The sequence below is a fragment of the Pipistrellus hanaki genome (assembly GCF_964339955.1).
Source record: "Pipistrellus hanaki genome assembly, chromosome: 11".
Classification (NCBI taxonomy): Eukaryota; Metazoa; Chordata; class Mammalia; order Chiroptera; family Vespertilionidae; genus Pipistrellus; species Pipistrellus hanaki.
Genome location: NC_140513.1, coordinates 28,007,450 through 28,033,743, shown reverse-complemented (window position 1 = coordinate 28,033,743; position 26,294 = coordinate 28,007,450). Strand labels below are relative to the sequence as shown.

Sequence of the window (26,294 nt, the reverse complement as noted above, 5' to 3'; positions counted from 1 at the left end):
TACTGGACCTCATGCCAAAATTCCTCACTGGCCAAATGGACCAGAAGCCAGAGGACAAGAAGTTTAAAAAATCTTATAGCTCAGCTTGCTGATTGTCGGGGTGGAGAAGGGTAGATAGTAATCTAGAGAAGCAAATGGATTGTATCTGGCTCAATCACACTTTAATGGAATTGTCTCTTTGTTCGTTGGTCTTTTTCACTAGACTGAGTTACTTGAGGACAGAGAATGTTCCTTTTATCCCTGCATCCTTAGCGTCTAATATATACTAGATAATAAATGCTTATTGATTGATTCGGAGGACACGGTAAATGGACTTCACTTGGAGGACGGTACTTTCTGAGCTTGGCATGTGCTTTCTGCATTATCTTGTTTTGTGCATTATCTCTTTAGATTCTTCTAACAACTCTGAGGAATATCCAGGCAGAAATAGAGAGCAGAGTAAGCTCTATAATTTTCATTGTCTGGGGGCGGGGGGGGGGGGGGGGGGGGGGCGGGGAGAGAAAAAGAAAGAAACATTTGGTTAAAAGAGGCAAGTTCTCTTAGCACTCAACACTGAGAGGAACTGGAGTCAGTTATGAGACTGCTTATACAAGAAGCACTCAGTTGCATAATGGGCGTTATCTCCAACAGCAAAACCCTGGGTGCCGAAGCTTTCTCGTGGACCATTTGAAAGTATTAACCCTTACTGAAAGCCAAAGGCCTGCTATTAAAAAGTAGCCCAGAGGTTAATTGAGTTAGTATAATTCACTTCGGTTGATCTTAAAAACTCCCCACCCCAGCCCCGCTCCCCCCAAATGATTAAGCCTTAAACTTCTAGCCTGGCCAGTATGACCTGGATTCTCTCTTCTCTTATCAGCCAATAGATGAAAAGGACCAACTGAGAAACTCAGATGCACCGAGAGACCATGGACCCATGGGAGGGCAAAACCTGGGTCCCTGAATGCTATGTGAAGTTGAGCCCACTCCCCACCCTCTCTAAACATCTGTGCTGAGAGCAAGAAATAAACCTTTAATGGGTCAAGCCTCCGATATCTGTTGGGTTTCACAGCAGTAGGTTTCTTACCCTGACTAATAGATATAAAACAAAATTCTAAATTTTATAGTTGAGACTGTTTTCAAAGCTATCAGCATGATGATCATAATCTGTTGTCTATAGCATCAGTTATTTTCATGAAAGTCCTTTCCAGCTTGAATCTCATAGCTTCAGGGCTACTGTGTTGTCATGTGCCACGTGAGAGCCCTTCTTGCTTGGAACATGATGAAAAATATAACACTGACATTCTATGCATTTTTATAATGTACAGAGTCTTGTTTCCTGCATTATCTCTTTGGATTCTCCCAACAACTCTGAAGAAAAGGCAAGGGCCTATTATTGCCCCCATTTTGCAGGTGATGAAACTGATACTAAGAAGGTTAAGTATAAAGTGTGTGTGTGTGTGTGTGTGTGTGTGTGTGTGTGTGTGTAGAACCTAATTTACAGAGTTATTTGAGGAATAAGTGAGAAAATAATTATTACAAGTCAAGTTTTCTTATTTTCTTTGTAATTTCCTTATCACTTATCCATTGGTGTATAACAAACCTCCCCAAAATAAGGACTTAAAACAGTAACAACCATTTATTCTGCTTACAAAACTTGGGCTGTAAAGACACAAATAGCTGGGGTGAGGGGCAGGGCTGGAACAGCTGGCTTCCTTCTCTCTGTCTGTGATCTCTCCACATGGCAGCCCCCGGGTAACCATGGCAGCTGACGACTTCCAGAGTGAGTGGAGAGAGCCAGAAAAGTGCAGGTTCGAGAGAGAAAAAGAGGCAGACACAGAGGCAGACGGGCAGAAGCTCTGACACCGTATGACCTTGCCTGTGATGGGAAAGACATCACTTCCATCATATTTTCTTAGAAGCCACTAGGGCCAAGTCATATTCACTGGAAAGGGAAGTAGAATCTACTTCTTGGCTGAGTTTTGGGGTATGCTCTTCAACTACCGCATTTTCCTTCTCTAAAATGCTTGCCTAAATTAGCACAGACATGAAGCTCAGGAATAAGTGAAGTGACACACCCAGTGTCATTCAGTGTGAAATGGTTCCGCCAATATTAACCCAGGTTTGTGATTCCCAAGTCCATGCACTTTTTCGTTATCCCCAGAAAACCTCCTGTGATCAGTATGTCGAATAGAGAAGGAAAGACATGCCAGTGCCCTAATGGGGGCAATATTTTTCATTGCCTTGAAAAAACACATTTATTTTGCAGGAAAAAAATGTTATCTATAAAGCAGTCAACCATAAGCACTTTCCAAGTTTCTGCCAAACATCTGTGTTTTAATTTTCCTTGTGACAGATGTATTTATTTGCATTTCCCCCAGATGAATCACTTTTTTAAAAATATTTTTTTTTTATTGATTTTTTTTTTTTACAGAGAGGAAGAGAGAGGGATAGTCAGAAACATCGATGAGAGAGAAACATAGACCAGCTGCCTCTTTCACGCCCCCTTCTGGGGATGTGCCCACAACCAAGGCACATGCCCCTGACCTGAATCGAACCTGGGACCCTTCAGTCCAAAGGCCAACACTCTATCCACTGAGCCAAACCGGTTTCAGCTAAATCAATCAATCAATTATTTATTTATTTATTTATTTATTTATTTATTTATTTATTTATTACTATTTCTCACTTCCCAAGATCCTTTTGTGTTAATCCTCAAAACCCACCACTTGGCTTCATACCACCTTCTAATGTAGATCCCTCCCTCGATTCTGTCTCACAAAAACGTGCCCTTCCAGTGGGCCATTACAATGTTAGATAAGAGACAGAGGGACCTAAGGTCTGAGGGGCATCACCCCCCCCCCCCACCCCCATAATATCGAAGGCTGAAAATTCCTGTTGAACAAAGACAGTTTAAATTACTCCATTTTAGAAAATCTGGGAATTTGAACCATGCTGCGGATCTGAAATCTCAGAGGGCTCACGTATCATTTTTTATAATTCTAGGCAGGAAGGCAGATTTCCCTGCGGGGGCCTCTCTCTGGGGATCTCTAGCAGTTCCTATGGGGGAACCGACCTTTCTGTTTCCCACACCCACAGGCTTCATGGAAACATGGGGTAGGTAAGAAGTACAGAGAACTAGATATGGGTTCTGCCTGTAGGCTACCTCAGCCCAAAGAAATATAACACTGGTACTTTTATATTTTCTAATAACCGCATTTTATAAAGTAAAAGGTGAAGTTAATTTTAATAATATAGTTTATTTAACCCAATATATTCGAAGTACTACCATTTGAACATGGGGTTAATATGAAAGTATTTATGGGGTATTTTTCATTCTTATTTCCTTACTGTCACGGAACCCAATGCGTATTTCACATCTATTGCACACCTCATTTGGAACTAGCCACATTTCAACTCACCCACAGCCAGGACTGTATTGGGCAGTGCTCATAGACACCCTTGGTTTCTGCTGCTTCCTTGGGCCTCTGAGACCTCCACCCATTTTTTCTCCGGCGGCACGCCTTTTATAGCTATCATGAGCTCAAAACACCTATCTTGGAGGAAAAACTCCATCGAATGCGGCCCACTTCCTCCTTGTCATCCTCTACCCCATTATCCTGTTTTTTTTTTATTGTCTCCATTGCACTGATCTCTTCGAAAACAATCTTATTTTGCTTGCATCTTCTCCACCGGAATGTAAGTTTCACGAGGACAGGATATATATTTTTTTAAATCTATTTTGGCCGAAACCGGTTTGGCTCAGTGGATAGAGTGCGGACTGAAGGGTCCCTGGTTCGATTCCGGTCAAGGACATGTACCTTGGTTGTGAGCACATCCCAGGTAGGGGGTGTGCAAGAGGCAGCTAATGGATGTTTCTCTCTCATCGATGTTTCTAATGTTCTATCCCTCTCTCTTCCTCTCTGTAAAAAATCAATAAAAAATAAATTTTTTAAAAAATCTATTTTGGCCGGGACCGGTTTGTCTCAATGGATAGAGCGTCGGCTTGGGGACTGAAGGGTCCCGGGTTGGATTCCGGTCAAGGGCATGTACCTTAATTGCGGGCACATCCCCAGTAGGGGGTGTGCAAGAGGCAGCTGATCGATGTTTCTCTCTCATCGATGCTTCTAACTCTCTCTCTCCCTTCCTCTCTGTACAAAATCAATAAAATATATATAATATATATATTTATATACATATAATATATTATATATATAATATATATGCCATATATATATAAAATCTATTTTGGTCTCGGCGATTTTCCTGTGGCGAGCACCCTTCCCGGCACCCCGCCGCCGGCGATCCCTTTTGCGGGACCCAGGAGTCGCATTTCTCTGGCACCCCGGCCGAAGGGGGCAGCACCGCGGCTGTCACAGGTGGGGCGCCCACGCTGCACGCGGCTGCGCTCGCCCCCTCCTGGCGTGGGTGTGAGTGGGTGGGTGCGGAGTGGGTGGGTCGGTGCGGGGTGTGGAGTGGGTGGGTCGGTGCGGGGTGTGGAGTGGGTGTGTGCGGGGTGTGCGCGGTAGAGCGCGCCAGTGAGCCCGGAGAGGGGAGCTTCGGAGAGCACGGGCGCTGCTCAGCTCGCGATCCGCAGCGCCGGCCCGGCCAGGCAGCCTGGAGGTGGGTGGGCCGAGCCGCCAGCCCGCCCGCGGGGTCCCCATTGGTCGCTCGCCGGCCGCCCGTCGCCCGGAAGCCGGCGGCGCGGAGCCGAGGGGCTGCTCCCGAGCCGGAGCGGGAAAGCCCGACCGAGCAGACGCCGGGGCGGGCGCACGGGCTCCGCGCTCCCCGCTCGCTCCCTCCCTGCGCTCTCGCCACCGCCCGGCTCCGCGCCGGCGCCAGCGATCGGCCTCCCGCCGCGCTCGGAGGGACCCGGGCGGCGGCTCCCGGGCGCCGGGTGAGTGGCCGCGCACCGCTCCTCGGCTCCTCGGCTCCCCGGCTCCCCCCGGGGCCCCGCCGCCTGCTTTTGCTTTCACGACCCCAGCGAGGCCGGGTTTGCCGGGGGCAGCGCCCCGGGCTCCCGGGAAGGCCCAGGCGGGGGAACTTGGCTGCGGGGAGAAGGAGGCGCCCCCAGCCCTGCGGGCCGGGTGGGGGAACAGGTGGCGCGGGCCGGGCCGGGCGCTTTGTGTCCGGGGCGCGCCGACCGGCGGCGGCGGGCGGCCGCGCCTCCCTCGGCCGCTCCCTTCCCTGCACCGTTCCCCCGGGCGGGCGGGCGCCGGGTCGGCTCGGTAACGGAGCGGGAATCACCAGGAATGTGCCTCTAGGGACTGCCTGCCTGGCTCCGGGGAGGAGGAGGGGGTGGCGACCGCGGTGCGGGAGCCGGGAGGTGGCGCGGGGGAGCCCCGCGATGCGATGCCTGTTGGAGAGGGACGTGTCCAGCCGGGCGCGCTCTGCTCGGGCCGCCGCTGCATTCTTCCCCGGAGGTGGGGAGCTGGGTGGGCGTGTGTGCAGAAAAAGGGGTGGCGGGGAAGCCGGCCACTTCCGGAGCTGGTTCTTATCAGTGCAGGGCACCCTGCTTTTGGGGGACGCGGGTCTTGGGGTGCGGTTATTCCCGGCCCCGAGCGCACCGGCGACGCGGGGCTGGGGACGCCCCTGGCCCGGTTTTAACAAAGGGTGCTCGCTCCTCTCCCTCCACCTGGTGGGAGGGAGGGGCAGCTCCGGGAAAGTGGTCTTTAGCAGCCGGTCTTAGCCCTGGCGAGGTATGTTTGGGTTGTTATTTTATTAGTAATTTTGCCTTTTATTTATTTTTTAAGGACCGGAGACTGATTGATGCATGAGGGGCCCATGGAGGCGAAGGAGCGGTGGTGATGGTGTGGGAAGCGGAGCTGAAGCGCGCCGGGCTTTGGTGAGGCGTGACGGCTTATCATGACCGTGTTCAGGCAGGAAAACGTGGATGACTACTACGACACCGGCGAGGAGCTTGGCAGGTACTGGGGGTGCCAGAGGCGCACCCTACTGGGTGGTGGGGCTGCAGAATGCTGGGGGCTGGGGGCTGTGGACAAATGCAGTTTGAATCCTGGCGTCTCCATCCCTCACCCTTCCAGGAGATGCGCACATTCATAGAGAAAAGAGTTGCCCGGTGAGGGCCAGCTAAGGGCCAGAAATGAACCATGTAGGCAAAGGGACTGGGGTGGAGAGGCAGTTGGAGTGCTTGATTATGATGCAAAGTGTATTGATCAAGACCCCTGGACAAGAGCAGACTGGATTGTCTGCAGTGACTCTAATCAGCTTTTGCCCTCAAGACACATGGAGGCAAAGGCAAAAGCTAGGGTATAATTGCAACAAGGGTTATTAAAAACCGAGAATAAAAGTAACCCATGGGCTTTTAAAAAATCTTCATTCTTGCCTCCCTTCTGAATTTTTGGAGTCACTCATATGCACAAAGTTTGTGCCCACAAGTATGGAGACTTGCCAGATGTTGATGTTGGGTTTGGATTTTGAAACGGACGCGAGCCAGGAATTTAATTACCCAGTTGGTGTGAGGGGTAGCTTTGGTTTCATGCCTAACGTTAAATTTTTAACAAATCAATGCGTGAGAGTGTAATGTGGCCATCTGGATTCAGACAGAGCCTGTTCCATTGCTGTGGGAGCTGTGATTCTGGGTGTCAAGTCCTTCCGTTTCTAAGTGATGATGAGAGTGATTTCTTTGGGGGCATCTCAGGGCTGGGTTGGTTTCCCATGGACTGGGCATTGGACAGTGTGTTGAGCTCCCATCGTTTTTGGAGCAGAAAACCGAGTTTGAACACCTACATTTAAATCCAACCTATGGAATCTGGCCGCAGCGTGTTTGTATCGTGCCTAAAGCGGGCAAAAGGATCTTTAAACAAATTTAAAAAAATATGCCTCGACTTACACCTGTATCAAAATATGTATTTTTCCACATACACCTGATGTCCCGATGCTATCAGCTTCCTTTGGGTGAAGAGGAAATTTACAAACAGCCACACCCTGGATTACCTAATGAGAATTGTGAAAGTCCAGCTTAACTGAAAAATGTCTTATGGGTTTAAATCACACTGCAGAAATGCAGGCGATTTTTAAAAAGTTACCGTAACCGCATATTTCTGTGTAAATATGGTATGTTTGGCGTTGGCTGAGAACATCCCTGGCTTTGGAGCTGTTTGCTCTCTGTGGGAGATTTACTGACTGAGTAAATCAGGAGGAAAACGCTCAAAAACCCATGCTCTGTGGCTGTGATTAAGATGAAGATTTATGAGTATGTGGTTGAAATACTTGGGTTTAACGCGAACTAAACCACTTTATCCCTGTGGTTTCCAGCGAGCGTGGCCTATGGCGTTTTCCTTTGGAGGTAAAGGGGGAAAGGTGGGGGGAAAAAAGGTGTATATGAATTCTGTTTGTGTAGCGTGGCCTGATTATCTAAATTCTCTTCTCGGGAGATGATTGAAATCAGGTGAGATGATTGCTGTATGGATTGAGTGTATTGACCTTATTTTCATTAAGATCTTTTGCTAAAAGCCACCACTCACACCAACGGGGTAATTAAGTTAGAGTTATGTGTTATAAGAAAGAAAAAAAAAACAAACGAGGCCTCCCTGTGGCTGGCGGGGGAGTCTGATCTTTATTTTGTGGGTGTGAGGACGAGCCCTCGCCAACGTGCCAGAGGGTGGTTTGCGGGTTTGTCACTGACGCTTGGCTTTGATTTTGGCTCCGTCTGCATTTCTGTGTATAACTGTCTCCCCACTGTGCAAGGATAATTGACAAGTTGTTTATTGAATAATTTAATTTCTGGGGCCTCTGTCTTTGAAAGAAGGGCTCTGAAATACTGAGAACTGGGGATTTTTTTCAAAAGAAAGGATATGTGCCCCTTCTAGCTGTTAAAGCTTTGGGTTTTGCTTAAAAAATGGGTTAAGTGGTTGTTGTTGTTGTTTTTACTTTCTTTTTTGCTTAAAAATGGGTGGGGTTGTTTTCTTTCTTTCTTTGTTTTTTTCAAGCCCTCTGATTTTTATGTCCTATGATTTTTAAGTGGAAATAGCCACTTCCTGAAAACAAGTCCCGACAGTAGGACAGACCAGTAGGAAAGATGCTGCCTCATGTGTTTCTGAGAGGAGATTGGGAGTGGAGACAGGAGTTTTAGTGGCAAAAAATGGAAATGGGCCCATATTTCACACAAAAGCAAGGTTGTTCTAAGCAGCGAGTTATACGCAGACCTATAGCTAGTATTTAAGACTTTACATACTATAATATCAGCTATCTAAATAATAGCTACTCGTCTTAGAGATGTACTGAGACAAGGTTCATGGCTAGAGGAGGGAAAATACATTTTAAATAATATGTATTATTATTATTATTATTTATTATTATTCAATAATAAGTAGAATATTATTGTCATTTTACTTCTAGGAAAACGAGAGTATGTATGTTGGAAGATGAGTATGGAGGTGTGTTTGTGTGTCTGTGTCTGTCAGTCTGTTTATGTGTGTTAATGTGTGTCTGTTTGTACTGCCCCAGACTGCTATAAAAGTTGGCTTTGAACTCTAAAGAACTTGATAAAGTCTGCTTATTGCAGTAGTGATACAGCTAATAGATCACTGGACAGATATCAGCTCTGCCACTTGCTAACTTTATTACCTGGAACAGGTCACTTACCCTCCCTGACCCTCAGGATCTCCATCTAAAAAAGGAGAGGCCTAGCGATTATCTCATGGCTGCTGTGAAAATCAGGTCATCTAACACATGTAAAAGCATCTTATCAGCCGTGAAGAGTTAAACAAATATAGACATCATCCGCAGGACTGGCCGAGACACGTGGGTGTTCCAGGCTGGCTAATAACTTGGCCTGCAACTCAATATTCTTCTCAATATCTGCTTACCAGTTTGGGGAAGGGAGTCCCTCTGGGAAAGGGTAAGGGGAGCCCCATTGCTGCCAGCACTGGGCCTTTCCACTCCGATTCTAAATAATGCACCTCTCTCTGGCCCCGAACTTGCACACCTTCCGAGTGGAAACGAGTTCCTGCAGCGAATCGACATCCCCTTCAGAAGGCTGCTTGGCGACCTTCTGTATTGACTCCAGGAGGCCCTTTGGGGTCTCACCCTGCACCCCAGGAGGTAGTGGGGTATGGGAGGAATTCTTACAAATGCGGATTTCTCTGTCTGCTGTTATACTTGGGTGGTTTTAATGCCCAGGTGCCTTCAGTTCTCTTATCAATTGGCACTTGGGGCAGCTGCAGGCTGGCTTGTCCCACCATTGGGCTCTGGTTACACCCTTGGCTGTGGTTCAGCCTAACCTGTGAGCTTTCTGGGCACCTCACCTATCCTGAGGGCTTGGCCTTCTTCCCTCTTCTGCTGTCTGACCTCACATGATCTGAGGACCTGGGTCCCCTCTCCTGAATAAATGACCCCGTGATGCTCTCTCCTTTTTTAGGAGCCCAATGACTTGCTGTCTGAAATACCTCATTGGCCTGTGACCATAGACTTCCCTGTGCCCTGCCCCGTCCTTGTAGCCAGCTTGACAGTTCTTCCAGGTGGTCTTTGCTCCCCAGGGTGTGTGTGTGCTGCATAATACTGGGCAAACTTTGATTGATGCCCAAATGAATAAAACAGGTTGGCAGGTGCCATATTGAGACCAGGATGGGTATTTAAGATGTAAATGGTGATGGAGGCTGATGCTGTGGTCCAGCCACAGCACACTCATCTGCAGGATGTGGTGAGAATTAGACTCAGTGGCTACAAACATCTGACACACAGTCACTGCCTCAGATATTTTTAATAACCTGCATTTACCACATTGCATAGCCATTACTTATTTGATCATCTGCCTTTCCCACAGGTTGTCACAGAGTTGTGACCTTGGACTTAACATACCATTTTATCTCTAATACCTAATTAGATGTGTAACACTAGGTGCTCAATGAATGCTTGCTGATTAAATGAATGGATTAGCATAGGTAAAGCATGCACACATGCACGTACACACAGGTGTGTATGTGTGTGGGTATGCACACATATGGTCTTCAATAAATGATGTCTCTGGTGGAGATGAACCAAAGACATAAAAGTCTGCAGTTCCTGAGAATAAAAGTTTCTTTGGCTTCTGCGTTCTCTGTGACGGAACACTGAGGTGCACAGCAGCCAACATTTCCAGCCACAAGATCGGTTTAAACAAAGCAAGATGGAACATTAAATATTTTATGTTGGTTTGGGAGGGTTGCTAGAAAGGAATAATTCTAATTTAAAGCATCCTCATTTTGGCATAAAATCCATGGGCATTGTAATTGGCAACATAAAAGCCATGGGCAGGGAATGGTGAGAACCTCTGACAGCCCGAGGACATCTTTCCGCTGGTTTACTGGGGACTGCTGAGGAGGCCTGAGAATTCTGGCGTCCGCGTGTGGACGGAAGGAGGAGGAACGTCCGTGTGGGAAACGCGGCCTCACGAGGCTGGTGGGTGAGAGCATCCTGGAGGATGGTCCCGAACGTGACTTTTCTCTTTCCTTTCTGCTCCTGCGGGCCCTCAGATGTTTCCTCTGATCAGAAAGGCTGCAAGGTTCTGGAGAGATAAAGTTCAAATATCTGTGTTGGAGGTAACAGTTCATGATCATTCAATTCTCTGCGTTTTAGGAAGGTCAGAGAACGGTCTTCTGGGATGTGAAGGGAGGGCATGATGACGGTACTGGGCGACAGTTTGGCTGAATGCTCACTCGCTAGCCCTGGGAATGTTTCTGGACCACCCGAGCAGGCATCGTTTAGGCTCCATGGGGCCAGGGAGCTGGGGGTGGGGGGCTCAAGGTTCTCATTGGTGGAGAAACCAAGGCGCATGGAGGCTGCCTTCTTTGTCGTTGTTGTTTACTTTGAGGCTGACTTCTCGATCCCTCTTATGTCCTTTTATCCTAAGCTTTTGTCTTCTCCAGCCACTTAGGAACCTAAGCATTGTCACACCCCTCTAAAGCTGTAAAAGAACACAAGCTGTAGAAGAAGGATGCTCAGATGAATTTCAGTAATTACACACAGGGGTTGTATTGTATCAAGAGGTGACATTGTCAGACAGGTCCTCTTGTCTCCAGCCAAGTTGTAAGTCCTCGAAGGCAGAAACCGTTTCCTTCCCGATGGGATGAGGGGAAGGAAGTTGTCTGGGGCGGAGGCGAGGCACGAACCGGAGCTGCTGGATTCCTTTGCAGGTGGTGTGGCCTGAGCCCCTTGAGTGACAAGATTAAGGTGACTTTGTCTGCCCGGCTTTCCTGCTGGGAACTGTATCATGAACGTTCACCCTTACTTAATTCCAGCCACGGCTGTGTGTGCCTGACCTAACCAGGCATGTGGATCTCACGGAAAGCACACCAGGAAGTCTCTCCGTCATAGCAGAAACTTATTTCTAATTAGGAGATAAAGAGAGCCTCCTATGGGTGGGCGGGGAGGCGTGTCTGTGGATGAGAGCCCCCCAGAGACCCTTAGTCCTGGAGACCTGGAAGAAGCTGGAGTGATGGACGCCCTCCCTTCTCATTTCGCGCAGTCAGAGCTTCGGGCAAGTGTCTTTCTCCAGGCAGCTGGCTAGGAGGTAGCCAGAGGTGGACCCAGAACCCCAGGCGGGCCCAGTTGCATTGTGTTCTCTTGCACGACTTATGGTTTGGCAGTGTTTTCTTTGGAAGCCACATAAAGCTGCTCTTTACAAGAGGTGGTTTGGGCAGCCATCTCAGGACCATCCATTCTAGCACCCGCCTTGGCAGAGTGATTAGAAAGAACTGGCACCATGTCACGGAAGGTTTTCATTTCTTCCCCAGCCAGAGCCTGACCCTTTGACCTCAGAACTCAACGTGGGCACTTGCTTGACTACACTCGGGGCCTTCTTTCTTTCTCCAAACGGCTTGTGCCCCGGTAATGAATGGCGTTAGTGCGTGGCATGGTTGTACCCAAGCCCCAGAGTTAATGGTTTAGCTTTGTAGGAACTTCACAGAACACTCTTGTTATTTTTTAACCTTTTTAAGTAATGTAATGTGTAAGAGTCCTTGGCCCTGCCCGTCTGGCCACCCCCTAAATGATAGTGTCTCGTTTCATGGAGTGGCACTAGTCCGTCTGGTTTAGGGCGGGTGTGTGATTGTTTGAGACTCTGTGAAAGGTAATGCTTCATTGTTTTTTGCTTTGATTTGTTGTGGTAAATTATGAAAACAGAATGCCTTGAAGGAGATTATAGAGAGGTGTTATTATTTATGATAAATCCATTGTATCAGTTTGTCAACATTCTAAATGAATTCCTTTAAATGTTCAGTTAGAAGGTTCGGCGGTGGGGGGAGCGGGTGGGTTGATATTTGTTTTTTTCTACATCTCACAAAAATGGGGTTAGCGCTAGCTGGTTTGGCTCGGTGGCCTGCAGACTGAAGGGTCCCAGGTTCGATTCCGGTCAAGGGCATGTACCTTGGTTGCGGTCACATCCCCAGTGGGAGGTGTGCAGGAGGCAGCTGATCGATGTTTCTCTCTCATCGATGTTTCTGACTCTCTATCCCTCTCTCTTCCTCTCTGTAAAAAAAAAGAAATCAATAAAATACATTTTTTAAGATATGGGTTTAAAATAGCATTGTCTAACCAGTCCATTTTTCTCAGATAAAACAAAAGTTGTGGTTGTACCTTAATTCTAGGTTTAATGTGCTGGGAGGATTTTTACAATAGCAAGTCTTAAGACCTAACATAGTTTGCGTCTTATTTTCAATCCCGGTCCAAAACAAAACAAAACGGTCATGTGCCAGTAACTAAGCTCTTGTGATAGCTGACAAGTGTGACCCTCGGGGACTTGTTTGTCACCTCTGTCTCTGCAGGTGACGCCGGAGCCAGTGTGGCTTACAGATCACAGTGTGGCCTTTTAAGTATAATGTTGCTCCCCTCTGAGCAGAGACTGTGGGGTTTTCCCCGTGTGTTCTACTTGTCCACATTTCTGTCTCGAGCTTGAAAAACTTCATTCAGTAACCTAATGTACAGTCAGTAACATCAGGAAGAGCAGGGGAGAGGGGGATCTTTTTCCCCCTTTATAAATACATTCAACTTTGGGTGTAAAACATAATGTTTGGACAAAGGAGTACTGTAAACTGCTGATCTCTGGTGTTTGAAAATTTTTATATTGATGGTGCTTATGGTCATAACCCTGATGGTTTTTGGCTGAGAAATTTGGCTCTGAATCTGGGCTCTTAGGACACATTTTTTTTTTTTTTCTGTCAAAACTGCCTGATTATTCTTATTTAGATGTAATGCGATGAACGGGGCTGGCTTTTAAATACTTCGAGTGCAATTGATGTACGCTTTTACCTTCAAGGAATGAGCTGATTTCCATTTCCCCCCGTTGTTGAATGGTTCTTTCTACAGTTCATTGTTAGAACATGGTACCTTTGAAACTTTGCAAACTTTCCCTTTTTAACTTAAAAAGGGTATCAGGATTTTTAAACCTTTATACCTTAATCCTCCATCTCTTGTTCCTGGTCCCCCATGGAAGAATTTTCTAGTTGAAAAAGCAATATAGGGAAATAACCAATACCCCCCACACCTTTTTTTGATGCCTTCATGAAAAGGCTTAGATTTTCCTCTGAGTTTCTTATCTGTGTGTCTGCCTAGCAACTCGTACGTCTGTCTATGACCGGGCTGTGTATGCAGGAGAGTAGCTATGACTCCCGGGATGCAGGAAAAAGTGACAGAGGGATCTGGGGGACCACGAGGGAGAGGCTGGGAGGGAAGAGGTCAGTCGTTGATGCCAATTCGGTTCTGATGCTTCCATTCTCTCCCCCCCCCCCTAAAAGTTCCTGTAATTCTGTGTAACCCTCAGTATCTGCTTTCTTCTGCCCGCTGTGGTTGATGGGTGGGGAGCGGAAATGTGTATCTCTGAGATAGGGACGAAAGGCTGCAACCTGTGAGCGTCATATTGAATAGGCCGGGAGCCGCAAGCTGCTTCCCTTTACAAAAACAGAGCGAGGGCCCTGGAGGTGTGTGGATACCGGAGAGAACAGACCTAACAGCTAACTGCTGGCGTTGGAGACGCCGAATGGCACCTCACACACAGGAGCATGGTCCTTAGAAATGTGGTAAGCCAGGAAAGCTCTAGGAGGTCATTTGCTATCTTATAAATACGATGTTATTGGTACATAAATCTGTCTCGTTGAAAGCAGAGCCTGCTGGGAGTTTCCTCTGCACACCTTGCATGGGACTATAGGGGGTTGTCTTTCTAAATGTTGTCTTTGAGGGAAAGTAGGGGAGGGTGGGGATAAGGGGGAGAGATCAACCAAAGGATTGTGTGCATGCATATGGGCCTAGCCAGTGGCCATGGGCAACAGGAGGGGTGGGGGCATATGTAGGGAGGGGTTTGGGATGGGAATGGGGGGATGAGGACAATTATGTGATACCATAATCAATAAAATTTTAAAAAATAAAAATAAATAAATAAATGTTGTCTTTGCTTCTCAAGGGGTCCAGGATCAGCATGTAAACTGCTGTTAGTGGAGCCGAAACGGCCACCGAGTTTATCCTCAGCAGCTCCTCTGGCTTCCCATAATCACGGGTTTGCTTCCTTCCCCTCCGCAGCGTGGAGTAGCCCCTCTCCTGGCGGGTCACCCCACTCCGCAGGCCAGCGGTGCATGGGCGCCCGCGTGCTCGGGACCAGGCCTGGCTGACGTAGGCATTGCTGCTCTCTGTTCTCCCTGATGGCACTCTTTCCACGTTGTGCAACGCGAATGGAGTGGAGCCCGCGCCTGTCATACCACTTGCTGGTGACATTTCTTTGTGCTGTGATTCAAATGAGCTTCGGGTTAGATGGGAGATCCTGCAGACTTTCCATTTAGAGCTCATACGGGTTTGCTCCCAGCACCATCATATATGCATATAGACACACACACCCACCCACACACACACACACACATCACTAGAGCTTTCGGCAGCTGACTCAATTGTTTGGGAGAGGAAATGGATTAGAACAAGTAGAATCTTTTCCAGGACAAAGTGTTTATCGGTCTGTGTTTTCCTCTCCCCACCCCTCCTTTGGCACAGAGAGACAGGAACGCCGGCCAGCAGAGCCGTGGCCAGGCGAGGTAAGCCTGGTGGCGGGGTGGACGTCCCTCAGCTTTGCGAGATTTGATTTGGACGCTGAACGTGTGCATGCCGTTTTATGAACATGACTAATTAATGTGGACCAACGTTTGCAGGCCTCATCTTCGGGAGCAATATTCTCTTTAATGCAGATGGCTTTAAAAATTATGTGAGAGAGAGGTGATAACCTAGAGAAATCTGTGAATTGCGAAGTGACGTGGCCAGTTTCAGCCCGCAGCCCTCTCCCCGGCACGTCCATTGGGGAGGCCCTTGTCCTTAGTTCCTGTATCTCTTAGCACAGAGGTCTGCAAACTGCGCCTCGCGAGCCACATGCCGCTCTTTGGCCCTTTGAGTGTGTCTCTTCCACATGGCCTGGGCGAGTCTATTTTGAAGAAGTGGCGTTAGAAGAAGTTTAAGTTTAAAAAAATTGGCTCTCAAAAGAAATTTCAATCATTGTACTGTTGATATCTGGCTCCATTGTCTAATGAGTTTGCCGACCACTGCCTTAGCAGTTTGGACTAAGCAGCTGGCCACTTTGTAGTGTTTTAACAATCAGTTATGCAAGTGATTCTCGCTCTCTCTATGGAGTGCAAGTTTTGTGCAAGTAGAGGACATGGCTCTCTGTGTCTCTTGTGTTGGGTGGGAGTAGCGCACAGTAGGCCTTGTTTTTTTGCCCAGTGAAGATACACATCCAGAAATGAGAATGTGGTTCAGAGCTTTGAACCCAAATCCCTCCCTCCACAATGTACTTACTGTTCCTTTGGGAAAGTCACCAGACTTTGTGAAACTCACTTTCCCCATCTGCAGAATGGGAATAAGGATTGTCCTTCCCTCGAGGTTGTTGTGAGGGGGGGTGTGATGTGTGTAGAGTGCTTGGCCTGACACCGGGCACACAGTAAGTGCTCCAGAGTTGTGGTTGTTGAACAGGACAGAGAGAATGAGTGAGCGCCAGAGAGAGAAACCTATAGCATGCTCCTGAGTCTCTGTGACAGGACCCTGCCTCTCCTCCGTGCCCTCCTCATTTCTCTGCCCAGGCTCTGGGTGGAGGGAGGTGAGGGCCCTTTTCTCCTCAGTTCCATCCTTCCTCTTCCTCTTCTCCCTCTCTCCCCATCTTGGGCTCCACCTGCAGGTTGGGCTCATTCTGCCACATTTGACTTTGTTTATCTTCTCTGCCCTCCCAGGAGTCCTTGCCCCCTTCTGGCACAAACCCAGGACTGCGTGTCTGTGCTGGATAGATGATGCTGAGAGTTCCAGAGAAATGAAGGAGCTAGGATTGGGCTGTGTGTTCAAAGGCTGCTACAGACTGGGTTTAAGGAGATGCCATTTTCAAAGCCCACCTGGTCACCGTGGGAAGAGGGCCGAAGAGTCTTATGTTAAAGAGTTTCTATTAAGATGGAAAGAGCTGCATTCAGGGAAGCCAGAGCTAGTAAATGCAGTCTGGAGTTGGTTGCTCCCTGCAGAGCTGCTCACCAGTGTGGGAGGGGTGGCCTCCTGGTGCTTTTGGGAACCTCAGCTTCGTTAGCACGCAAATTTGTGTGTTTAATATGCTGTACTTTTAAGTTCCGAAAAGTCTGTTTTTGTTTTTGTTTTTTATCTAGCTCGTTTTTAAATTAAAAACCATCTTCGGCAGCCAAATAAGCCCCTAGGAATTTGATCGGAACAACAAACGGCTGGTGTTTGCAGCCGATCTTTAGGGAGGAAGGAGCTGATGGGAGCGCGTGGGCCCCGGAGTGCCTGACAGAGACGGGCCTGCCGCAGAGCGCCCGCAGTCCCGCGGGCGTGAGCCTCCGTTCACTCCGACACATGCCGGTTTAAGATGTGAAAGCCAGTGTTTGGCCAAGCCCACGGCGCCCGTGCCAAGAAAAGCCCATTAGGTTGGTGGCTGAAAGGCTGGATTGTTAGGATTTACTCAGCGGCGAGGCCCTGCCAGCTGCTGGGAGTAAGTGCCCACTTAGATGTCTGAGTGCCCGTCCTCGTTCCCCGGGCCCCGGGCCCCGTGTGTGCGAGGGACATGGCCGCCGCCTGACAGGCCGCTTGTTGGGCCTTTCAAGTGGATATCTTCAGTTTGCCAAAGTCACAGGAGGCGCTCACCGATTTCAAAAGGAAAAAATGCCTGGAAATCGGGTCTTATCGATGTGTGCGGGAGGGATACCAGGGAGTGACCACGTTCAACAATAGTCAGCGTAGACAGGCGGTTAAACAAAACTGTCATGGGAATCGTATTTGTCATTCATTCATTCATTCATTCATCCCGAGTGGGTTGGGCATCTGATCTGTATGGCTTTTGCTGGCGTGTTGGGTAGGACCCCCCACATCTCCACAAGTTTCTTAACCCAGCAGGGTAGACAGACGGCACCCAACCAATGATAATAAAAAGCCTAAGGAAGGAAGGAGAGGCACCGAGTCTTAAAAAAAAAACAACCGTTTCCGGAGTTCAGGCACGGGGAGGTCATTCTGACGTGGAGGGTTCGTTCATTTTCTCTCTCTCCTTCATCCAGGTTGTTGTGGGGACATAAAGATGTAAGCAGGTGGGTGTGGAAACGGATATGTGTGTGTGTCTCCACACATGCATTCCCTGGAAGGAGCTGCGAATGAGGCCTGAGGAAGGAGACGAGGAAACTGGTATTGACTGGGAACCCATTCTTAACCGGATACCGGGGATGGGTATTGTCGTCCACCTTTTACAGATGAGGAAGTAGCTTCAGAAAGACATGGGCCTTCGATAACATGTTTGAAATGGTGGAGATAACCTTTGGACGCCCCCACATGCTAAGCCGTGTCTGGAAATCGGGCGGTAGGTTGGGGAGGCCACTTGGTGTCCTGTTCCTCTGTCGCTGTCTCCGAAGGGAAGGGTAAAGTAAAACATTTAGCCAGTGCCTGGCTCATGCGATGTAGCCAATACGTGTTTCCCTCCCTCCTGGAAACCAGGGGTCTCAGCCTCGGCACCAGTGCCGCTTTGGCCAGGGGTGCTGTGTCTCGTAGGACAGGCCTCTCTGCCCATTGGATGCCAGTAACACCCTCTGCCAGCGGTGACAACCGCCATTTTTCCAGACCTGCTAACAGTCTGTTGGGGGCACCTCTGACCCATCGAGAACTACTGGGCTACAGAACCAAGACAAGACCGCCTAGGCCCTAGGGGTTGGAGGGGGCAGTAGGCAAGGAGGATCCTGGACCCAATGGGAAAGAAAATGACCTTGAAAGAAGGTACTGACCTTGGGCGTCCAGAGGTGGGGAAGGAAGGGAGCAGATGTGAGGGAGAGGTCTGGGGGCAGTGGCTGTTTTGATCTGGCTGTTGTGTGCTGTCCCAGGAAGGGACAGGCCTGCTGCTGTGTCCCAGAGGCATGGGGTGGGACCGACAATGAGTAAGACTTAGAAAGGCTACTGGCCAGACTTCCTGATGTCGCCAGCCTGGGCGTGAGAGCCACCCATGGCTAACCCCGGGTTCCGCTGTGCCCCTCCTTGCTGAGCAGGCAGGCTGCTGTGAGTCAGGGCTCCGAGCCCCCCGCCCGCCTCTCCCCCCAGGGCTGGCGCTCGGCTGCCATCCTGATGATCTGTTTGCAGCCTGCTTTCGTAGCTGTGTGTTTTTTCATGTTGGTTCCTAATTTTTAGTCAAAGCTAAATAACCCTTCCTTTTCATTCTCTTCTCGCTCTCTCGGGCCCGCGGTTTCTGCCATGTCAGCCCGCTGGGCGGTATAGCTCGCTGTGTGCCTGTGGGGAGCCCTCCTTAGCTTAGTTGTTGCATCAGGATGTCCCTTCCTCATCACAGGGCTTTTAAAGGGGACCCCTGGCAGGTGGTGTGAAGGAAGGATACTGTCTGCTCTGCCGCCCAGCTCCCTGGGGAGGGGCGCTTCACGTCAGCGAGGGAAGCTTGTCAGAGGGGAAGAGCCTGAAAGGACAGGGGCGGTTGGGAGGGCACGAGGGAAGGGACATGTGTCAGCCGTGGTGCTGGCTGGGAAGAGTCCGCTCCTGAAGGTCTAGGTCAGGGGTCGGCAACCTTTAAGACATAAAGAGCCACTTGGACCTGTTTTCGAAGGAAAAAAAAAAAACCTGGGAGCCGCAAAACCATCGCGACATTTAAAACAAATATAACACTGCATATATTGTTTCTTACCTTACTGCTATATACCGGATCGTGCAGAAAAAGGATTTTTTTCACTTAACAAAAAGAGCCGCATGCGGCTCCAGAGCCGCAGGTTGCCGACACCTGGTCTAGCTGAAGGCTCCAGGGGGCCCAGGATGCACTGCCTGGGGATGCCGTAGCGCGCCTAGTGCCGAGGAGGCCACACGCACCTGCACTTCAGGGAAGAGACACCCACCTCTCCCTCCTCCTGCCCTTCAGCCTCCCGCCAGGGCCTCACATTCACCACGTGCAGGGAGGCGGTATTGAAGGACAGCCTCCTGGCTGGGCAGAGAAGAGTGAAGAAGAGATTGATGGGGAGTTGGGTAGGGGGTGCGGGGAGGGAGAAGATAGAGGGGATGGAGAATATCCGGGAGAGGGACGTCCAGTAGTGACAGCAGTGAAATGATACCGGGCTTGCTATGTGACTGCTCCCCTCCAGGTGCACATGATCCGAATCTGAGCTGTCGCTACGTGGGGCTTCTTCTCCACTCTGATCCTGGGTTTAGCCTCCATTCTCCCCGGGGAGATGTTCCTGACTACCCGCTTCAAAGCGCTGGCCCCCCCTCTCCCCCCGAGATTCCTGGGGCGTGTCCTCTGTGGAACAGTCCTCCAGCGTCAGACTCCCCACACTGCACTGCTGGCTGTGTGCGCGTGTGTGCGCGAGCCTGTGTGTGTGTATGTGTGCCTGTGTGTGTGCCTGTGTGTATGCCTGTGTGTCTTCCCTAGTTTGCCCCTTAAGGTGTTTTTTGTTCCCAGTGTCTTACAAAGAGAAGGTTTTCTAGAAATATATATATATTTATTTTTTTATATATATTTTATTGATTTTTTTACAGAGAGGAGGAGAGAGGGATAGAGAGTTAGAAACGTCGATGAGAGAGAAACATCGACCAGCTGCCTCTTGCACACCCCCTACTAGGGATGTGCCTGCAACCAAGGTACATGCCCTTGACCAGAATCGAACCTGGGACCCTTCAGTCCGAAGGCCGACGCTCTACCCACTGAGCAACACCGGCTTCGGCTAGAAATATATATTTTTTGATGATCAATTATTGTAGTTGATCATAATCACAACATTTTTGAAATGAAGGAGTGTAGTGATTGTTCCTATGAGTTTTTAAAGTGGATAAGTAATCGCTAAAAAGTTCCTTAAGATGCATAGTATGTTTTCATCCTGGGAATCGCCCTGAGAGGAGGAGGAGGGTCCCAGGATCCCTGTGCTAAACGGAGAGCAGGATACGGACAGAATGGCTACATCCTTTCCCCTGCAGCATGCTGATGGCTTCCCCAAAATAAGTTGGCACTTTTTACCATCTTACCTATTCTCGGTGTCATAGACATTTTAAGTTTCAAATATGGGGAAGAAGCGAGTCTGGTGGGAGTAAAGGGCAGTTCACCCCATTTCAGTTACCTGCGGGGAAGCAGGTGCCAGGAGCAATAGGCACCACACACTGGCCTGCCCCCCGTCAAAGCCAGGGCGGTCCCGAGGGAAAGCTGGCATCCAGCTGGCCTCCGGACACAGCCTCTTCACAGCGACCGCACACCGGTGGGATCTCGGTGATTTAAAAGGGGAAAACTCCAGGGACTTGGGCTGGATCCTTTTGGGAACCGGCACTCTCCCTGCTGCCAGTCAGTCCTCTCGCATTTGCTCTCTTTTTTACGATGCTGGAAAATTGGGGCAGCCAAAAGGAAAGAGGAAGTTTTAAGATAGACTTCTTTCCCAGTAAAATTTTTTAATTGATTCTAGGACATGTAGAAAAGTGTATCGTGTGTTCTGAAAGGATAGGGTTTAATTATTGTTTAAAATGAGTTCTAGAGGAAGTGCGTGGCGTTGTACCCAAGAGAAGAGCGGGTTCCAGTGGAGCTGTGTGCCGGGCTGATGGGAAGAGAGGCCGCGGCTGCAGAGGGCTGGGGAGCGCTGCCAGCCCTACAGCCAGGCGTCCGTCAGCCTCCCTGTGCCCGGGGAGCAGGTGGAGGAACGCCAGGTGGGAGGATGTGAAAGGACCAGGGAGAGCTTACCTGACGGACAGGGACAGCTGGACACAGAGCCGCGTTCAACGCCGTGTCACTCTTGTTCCTTGGGTTGCTTCCCTGCAACAAGAAAGAGGGTAGAGGCAAGAAGACAGCAGCCTGAGAGCCACGTGGCCCGGGGAAAGTTGTTGGGAGCAGGCATTTGAAAACCAGCCGCTGTGGGGCGGGGGCGGGAGGAGTGAGGATACTGGTGACAAGCAGAGATCAGCGTGAGAGCTGCTAGCTTCTCGCTGACCCTGGAAGGGACACGGGAAGTGGGCTCTGATGCTTCTCTTTCAGAACTCAGAGAAGCGAAGCTTGAGGTGGCAGAGTTCAACTCAGTGTGGATTAAAATGCATGTATGTTTGTTCGTATGGAAAATAATATAAGAATAAACTGTCTCATGTACTCACAACTGTAAATCTACTTTTGCCCCACCCTGTACGTATGTGTGTGTGTGTGTGTGTGTGTGTGTGTGTACTCGCGCGCGCGTGTGAGATGTATGTAGAATGTATATAGTTGACACTTGAACAATGCAGTGATTAGGGATTCCGACCCCCCTGTGCAGTTGAAAATCCACTTACAACTCTTGACTCCCTAAAAACTTTACTTACAGCCTACTGTTGACCAGGAGGAGCCTTATCGAAAACATAGTCAATTAACATATGTTGTATGTTATATGTATTTTATATGTGGTATTGTTACAATATAGTAAGCTAGAGAAAAGAAAATGTTATTAAGAAAATAATAAGAAAACGGAAATCTATTTATCATTTGTGTATAAGTGGACTCCCCACAGTTCAAACCCGTGTAGTTCAAGGGTCAGCTCACACACATATGTGTATACATGGGCATACATTTATTATAAATTTTACTGATGTAGAGGATGTGTAACAATTTATAAGTAATAACAAAATATGCATATTCTTTATTGGAAATTCCATATGTCCAGCTAAATCTCACAGAATGCTTTCACTGATTTTTCCCCTCCATGGCCTGACCTATGATGGATCACGTTTTGACAAATGGATTTACATCTTGATCTGCTAATTCATTCCTCCAATAAATTTGTTGCCATTAAGAGTGACATGCGATCTACTGTTAGGCTATTTCTCACACTTGTACAAATTATATTCGTTAAGCTGAGCCTCTTTCAACCTCGCCCCTGCTGATTGCTGTAGTGCTAACTGACTCTCTAGCTTTTGGTGTCATTGCAGGGATCGGGACAGTGCTTGATTCTATATTATTTAACAGTGGCCGTGCTTGACAACCGGCTCACGGAATTCTTACAAAGTGAGCAGTGGGCTCTCGTGAACCAGGATGGGCAGGCTCGGGCCCCTCCCCAGCTCCCTTGTTAAGGTCGGAAAAAGCAGGTGCTTATCTGCCTATTCACTGTTGAGCCCAGTCCCAAAGAGGATGCTGGTTGTGAGGCTAGAGACTCAGTAGTACCGGTGGCATGAAGGAGTGAAGTTTAAAAGCTGGGGGCCAGGAGCCGGTGCATAGGACTCCATTTGCAACGCTTGAGGACAAGGGCCTTCATTGGCTGTGAGGAGACTCGGGAGAGAAGGGGCAGTAGAGACCGTCTCCAGATCAGAACCAGCTGCCAGAGCCCTGCCTTTGCCTTCTGGGGGATGTTGGTGCTGAGAGCGGTGTGATACACAGAAGAGGAGAGAGGCCTGCATCTCCTTTGGTGGCCCGTTCTAACACCATCATCTTCCCCGTCTTCAAGGCCTTCTTGTCTCGCAGTGCGGTGGCTTCTGGTAGTCATTGTACCCAAGGGGGGTGACCAGGTATGGGGAACAGGAGTGTATGTACCCTGTGCCATTTCCAGTTAAGCAGATAATGCACTCATGTGGCACAGAAGTCAAAGGGTATGCAGGGAAAGGTAGCGTTCCTCCTTCTGTCTTCCAAAAACCAGCTCCTTAGCCTCTTGGGGATCCTTCCAGATTCAGTCTATGCATAAAGTCAAACCTATTTTTATGATTTTATTGAAATAGTATCATGTTAAACACATTGTTCAACACTTTGGTTTTTTCCTCCTGATAACACAGCTTGAAAATCATCACTCCTCAGAAAGAAAGGCCTCTTTCTGTTCTGTGGGTTTACTATAATTGATTGAACTCTCTCCCCTATCCATGAACTTTCAGAGTTCTTTTATGTTTTCTTATTACAAACAATTCTTCGATGGACACCTTTGTATAAAATGTTAAAATTACCTATAGGATAAATTCCCAAGATTATAAGCATTTGTCATTCTGGTAGGAATTGCTGACTTGTCTTCATATGAGTCAGTTTGCAACCCAATGACCCACAATTGAGAGCTGATTTCTCTGTTCTTTCCCACAACGATTTAGCTCTTGCCACTTTGATAGTGTAGTTTTATCAGTTTTTAAGTATGGATGAGTATACGCATTTTTTTTCATGCGTTTAAAAACGCTTTGCTGTGAATGTCCTTTCAGTTCATGCTATTTGCTCATTTTTCAATAGCTTTCTATAATTTGTAGGAGCTCTTTATATTTAAAAAATAACTTTATGCCCCGGGGTGGGCTCGATCCTCAGTGTGGGGCATGCAGGAGGCAGCCGATCAGTGATTCTCATCATTGATTTTTCTCTCTCTCTCTCCTCCCTCCCTCTCTTAAACCAATAAAAAAATAAAATACCTTTATGTCTATGGTGTGATTTACACAACTGTCCTTTAGGTTGCCATTTGTCTTTGGACTTCGTTTCTGGAGTCCCCCCTCCACAGATAGTTTGTTTTGTGTGTTCTTTTTAAATTTATTTCTTAATGAGCGAAAAGCAGAGCTTTATTTCGGAAAAGCTCCTGCTGCAGAGAGGGGACCCAAGAGGGCTGATGGAGCAGGTCCTTGGTCTAGGGGTCAGTGTGTGCCCTGCTAACTTCTCATCGGTTGGTTTAAACATTTCTACCCTAGCAGCCTCTGTACATGTTAAATTTCAGGGCTCCCGCTCACTCTCCCCGCCCTGTGTGCTCAGCCCAGGATCAGGGCCTTTTGTTCCTGCCCTGTTCCAGAGGACAGGGTGGGGCTGAGGAACTGGTTTCTGTCCCTGTCTGCAGAGCCCAGCTGCTCCTCCCCTTTCCATTTCCTCTTCTGTGTTGTGATAAAAGATACGTAACAAACGCATCATTTTAGCCACGTTTAAGTGTACAGTCCAGTGGCATTAAGGACATTCACATTGGTGGTGCAACCATCACCACCATCTACCCACCTCCAGAACTTTTTCATCATCTCAAATGGATAGTTTTTTTAAATATTTAAAAAATCTTTCACAGGTTTTGTGTCACAGCTGAAAAGTCCTTTCGCACTTTGGATTTTCTAGAAAACACTTTCCACGGTTTCTCCTGGTACTTTCATGTTTCAATAGATGGTCCATCTGGCGTTCATTTGGGTGGAGAGTGCGAGGTATGGCTCCAATATATTGTTTCCAGAGAGTGCGCCTGGGAATGCCGCTCGGCCATCAGACAGGGCTGGAGACCTAGCTGGACTCACCCGGGGGAGTTTCCAGCACTGGTGGTAGCTACAGGGAGACGGCAAGGAAGCCGCTCTGATCAGTCCGTGTGAGTTTCTAAAGTTGAGCCTGACCGAGAGGAATGACCTCCCATTCTAGAAAAATACGAGCTCCCACGTGTTTACGTTTGCTAACCCAATAACATTGCAGACACGCCAGCCAGTACTTGGTGTGAATTGCTGACTGCCGTCCGCATCCCCAGCGAGGGAGTCAGATAGGATGGGTCTAACCCACGGAACTCCCTGACTCACCAGGCCAGGGCGTCCCATGGCACCAGCTGTTTGTGCCTTGTCCGAGGCTCCAAATGAGGCCAGCCAGGGGCGAGGTTCCAGGCTGAAGTCCCCCTGATGCTCTGAGGCCTCTGCCTGCAGGAGGTGGCACCTGTTTCTAATTTACCCAAAGGCACCAAATAGGCCAAAGGTTTCCCAGATAGGTCTCCAGGCCCACCAGCAGGACCTTCTGGATCTGTCCTTTCCGGATCCTTTAGAGGAGGCTCAAGGAGCACCCCTGGCATTCCATCACTCAGGGTAGCTAGGCAGGGCCTGGGGGATTGGAGGCCCCAGGGGCTGGTTATCTCAGGCTGCAAGCAGCAGAGACATCATTTCTGTGTGTTCCACGAGGTGTCAAGTACCGACCTGACACCTTGAACTTGCACCTTTCTCGAAAGCCTGGAGGTGAAGCTGAGGCGGGTTCCCTGCCAGAACCACCTCCTTTCAGAATTCCCGGGGACTCCAATCACGGTCCATTTACATTGAAAACAGCGTGGACAAGGCGCCCATGGTCTCCCTAGGGTCCTGTTTTATCCCACGGAAGCCTGTGGGTGACCCTGGAAGCAATTGAGGTGCAAGAGTGTGTTTTTCCGCTTGTGGGGGTGGGTTCCAGGACTTTCTGCATCTGTTTTTCACCGTGTTCAGCTCGAAATGAATGGAACTCATGAATCACACCATCTTAAGTTCCAGAAATAGTCCAAGGGAGTTCTTTTGTCAGAGCAGCCGTGTCCTGTGTTGGGGACTTCTGGTCCACCCTCCGTGTTTTCATCTCTTCCCCCGGGAGCTCTGCAGGGTCTGGCTCTGTGGCTTCTCCGCTGGTTGCCCAGCTCCTCTCACCAGGCCTGGCACGGACTGGATGCTTGATGTTTGAGAAGCTTAATTAACTCTCCCTGTGAAGTAAGAAGTCGGTTGTTCTTAAGGACATGACCAATCAATTGAGTCACAGGTGCACAGAAAGATGTAAATTTGTTTTTAAAACATTAAAATTCAGTAATATTTAAATTCTTGGTTGAATTTTGCTCTTTTTCCTTATTACTACTAGTTTTTTCCCTGGTATAATTTGCGTACAGTAACATTACACTTTTTATTGTACAGTTCTATGATATGGTCTTCTTCTTCTTCTTCTTCTTCTTCTTCTTCTTCTTCTTCTTCTTTTGTTATTCCTAAAAGAATATTTTTCCATGGATTTTTAGGGAGAGTGGAAGGGAGAGAGACAGAGAGAGAAACATCCATTAGTTGCCTTCACACACGTCCCTACCAGGGCTGGGAATCAAGCCTGCAACGAGGTACATGTCCTTGACCGGAATCAAACCCAGGACCCTTCAGTTCGCAGGCCAAAGCTCTTTCCACTGAGCCAGAGCAAGGGCTCCATTGGTTTTAACAAA

The 26,294-nt window shown here is 48.7% G+C and overlaps 1 protein-coding gene across 4 annotated transcripts in view; it reads left to right on the top strand.

Annotated features, from left to right (window-relative positions):
* The first annotated feature begins 4,478 nt into the window (after positions 1 to 4,478).
* Positions 4,479 to 26,294, top strand: part of DAPK1 (death associated protein kinase 1) — a 155,365-nt gene continuing 133,549 nt past the window's right edge. Inside the window, exons 1-2 of one of the 4 annotated variants that reach the window (XM_084897940.1) lie at positions 4,479 to 4,599; positions 5,730 to 5,903. In XM_084897940.1, the coding sequence (XP_084754066.1) occupies positions 5,842 to 5,903 (62 nt within the window). In that variant the 5' untranslated portion in view covers positions 4,479 to 4,599; positions 5,730 to 5,841. The other 3 variants (XM_084897939.1, XM_084897941.1, XM_084897942.1) reach the window with 3 other exon arrangements.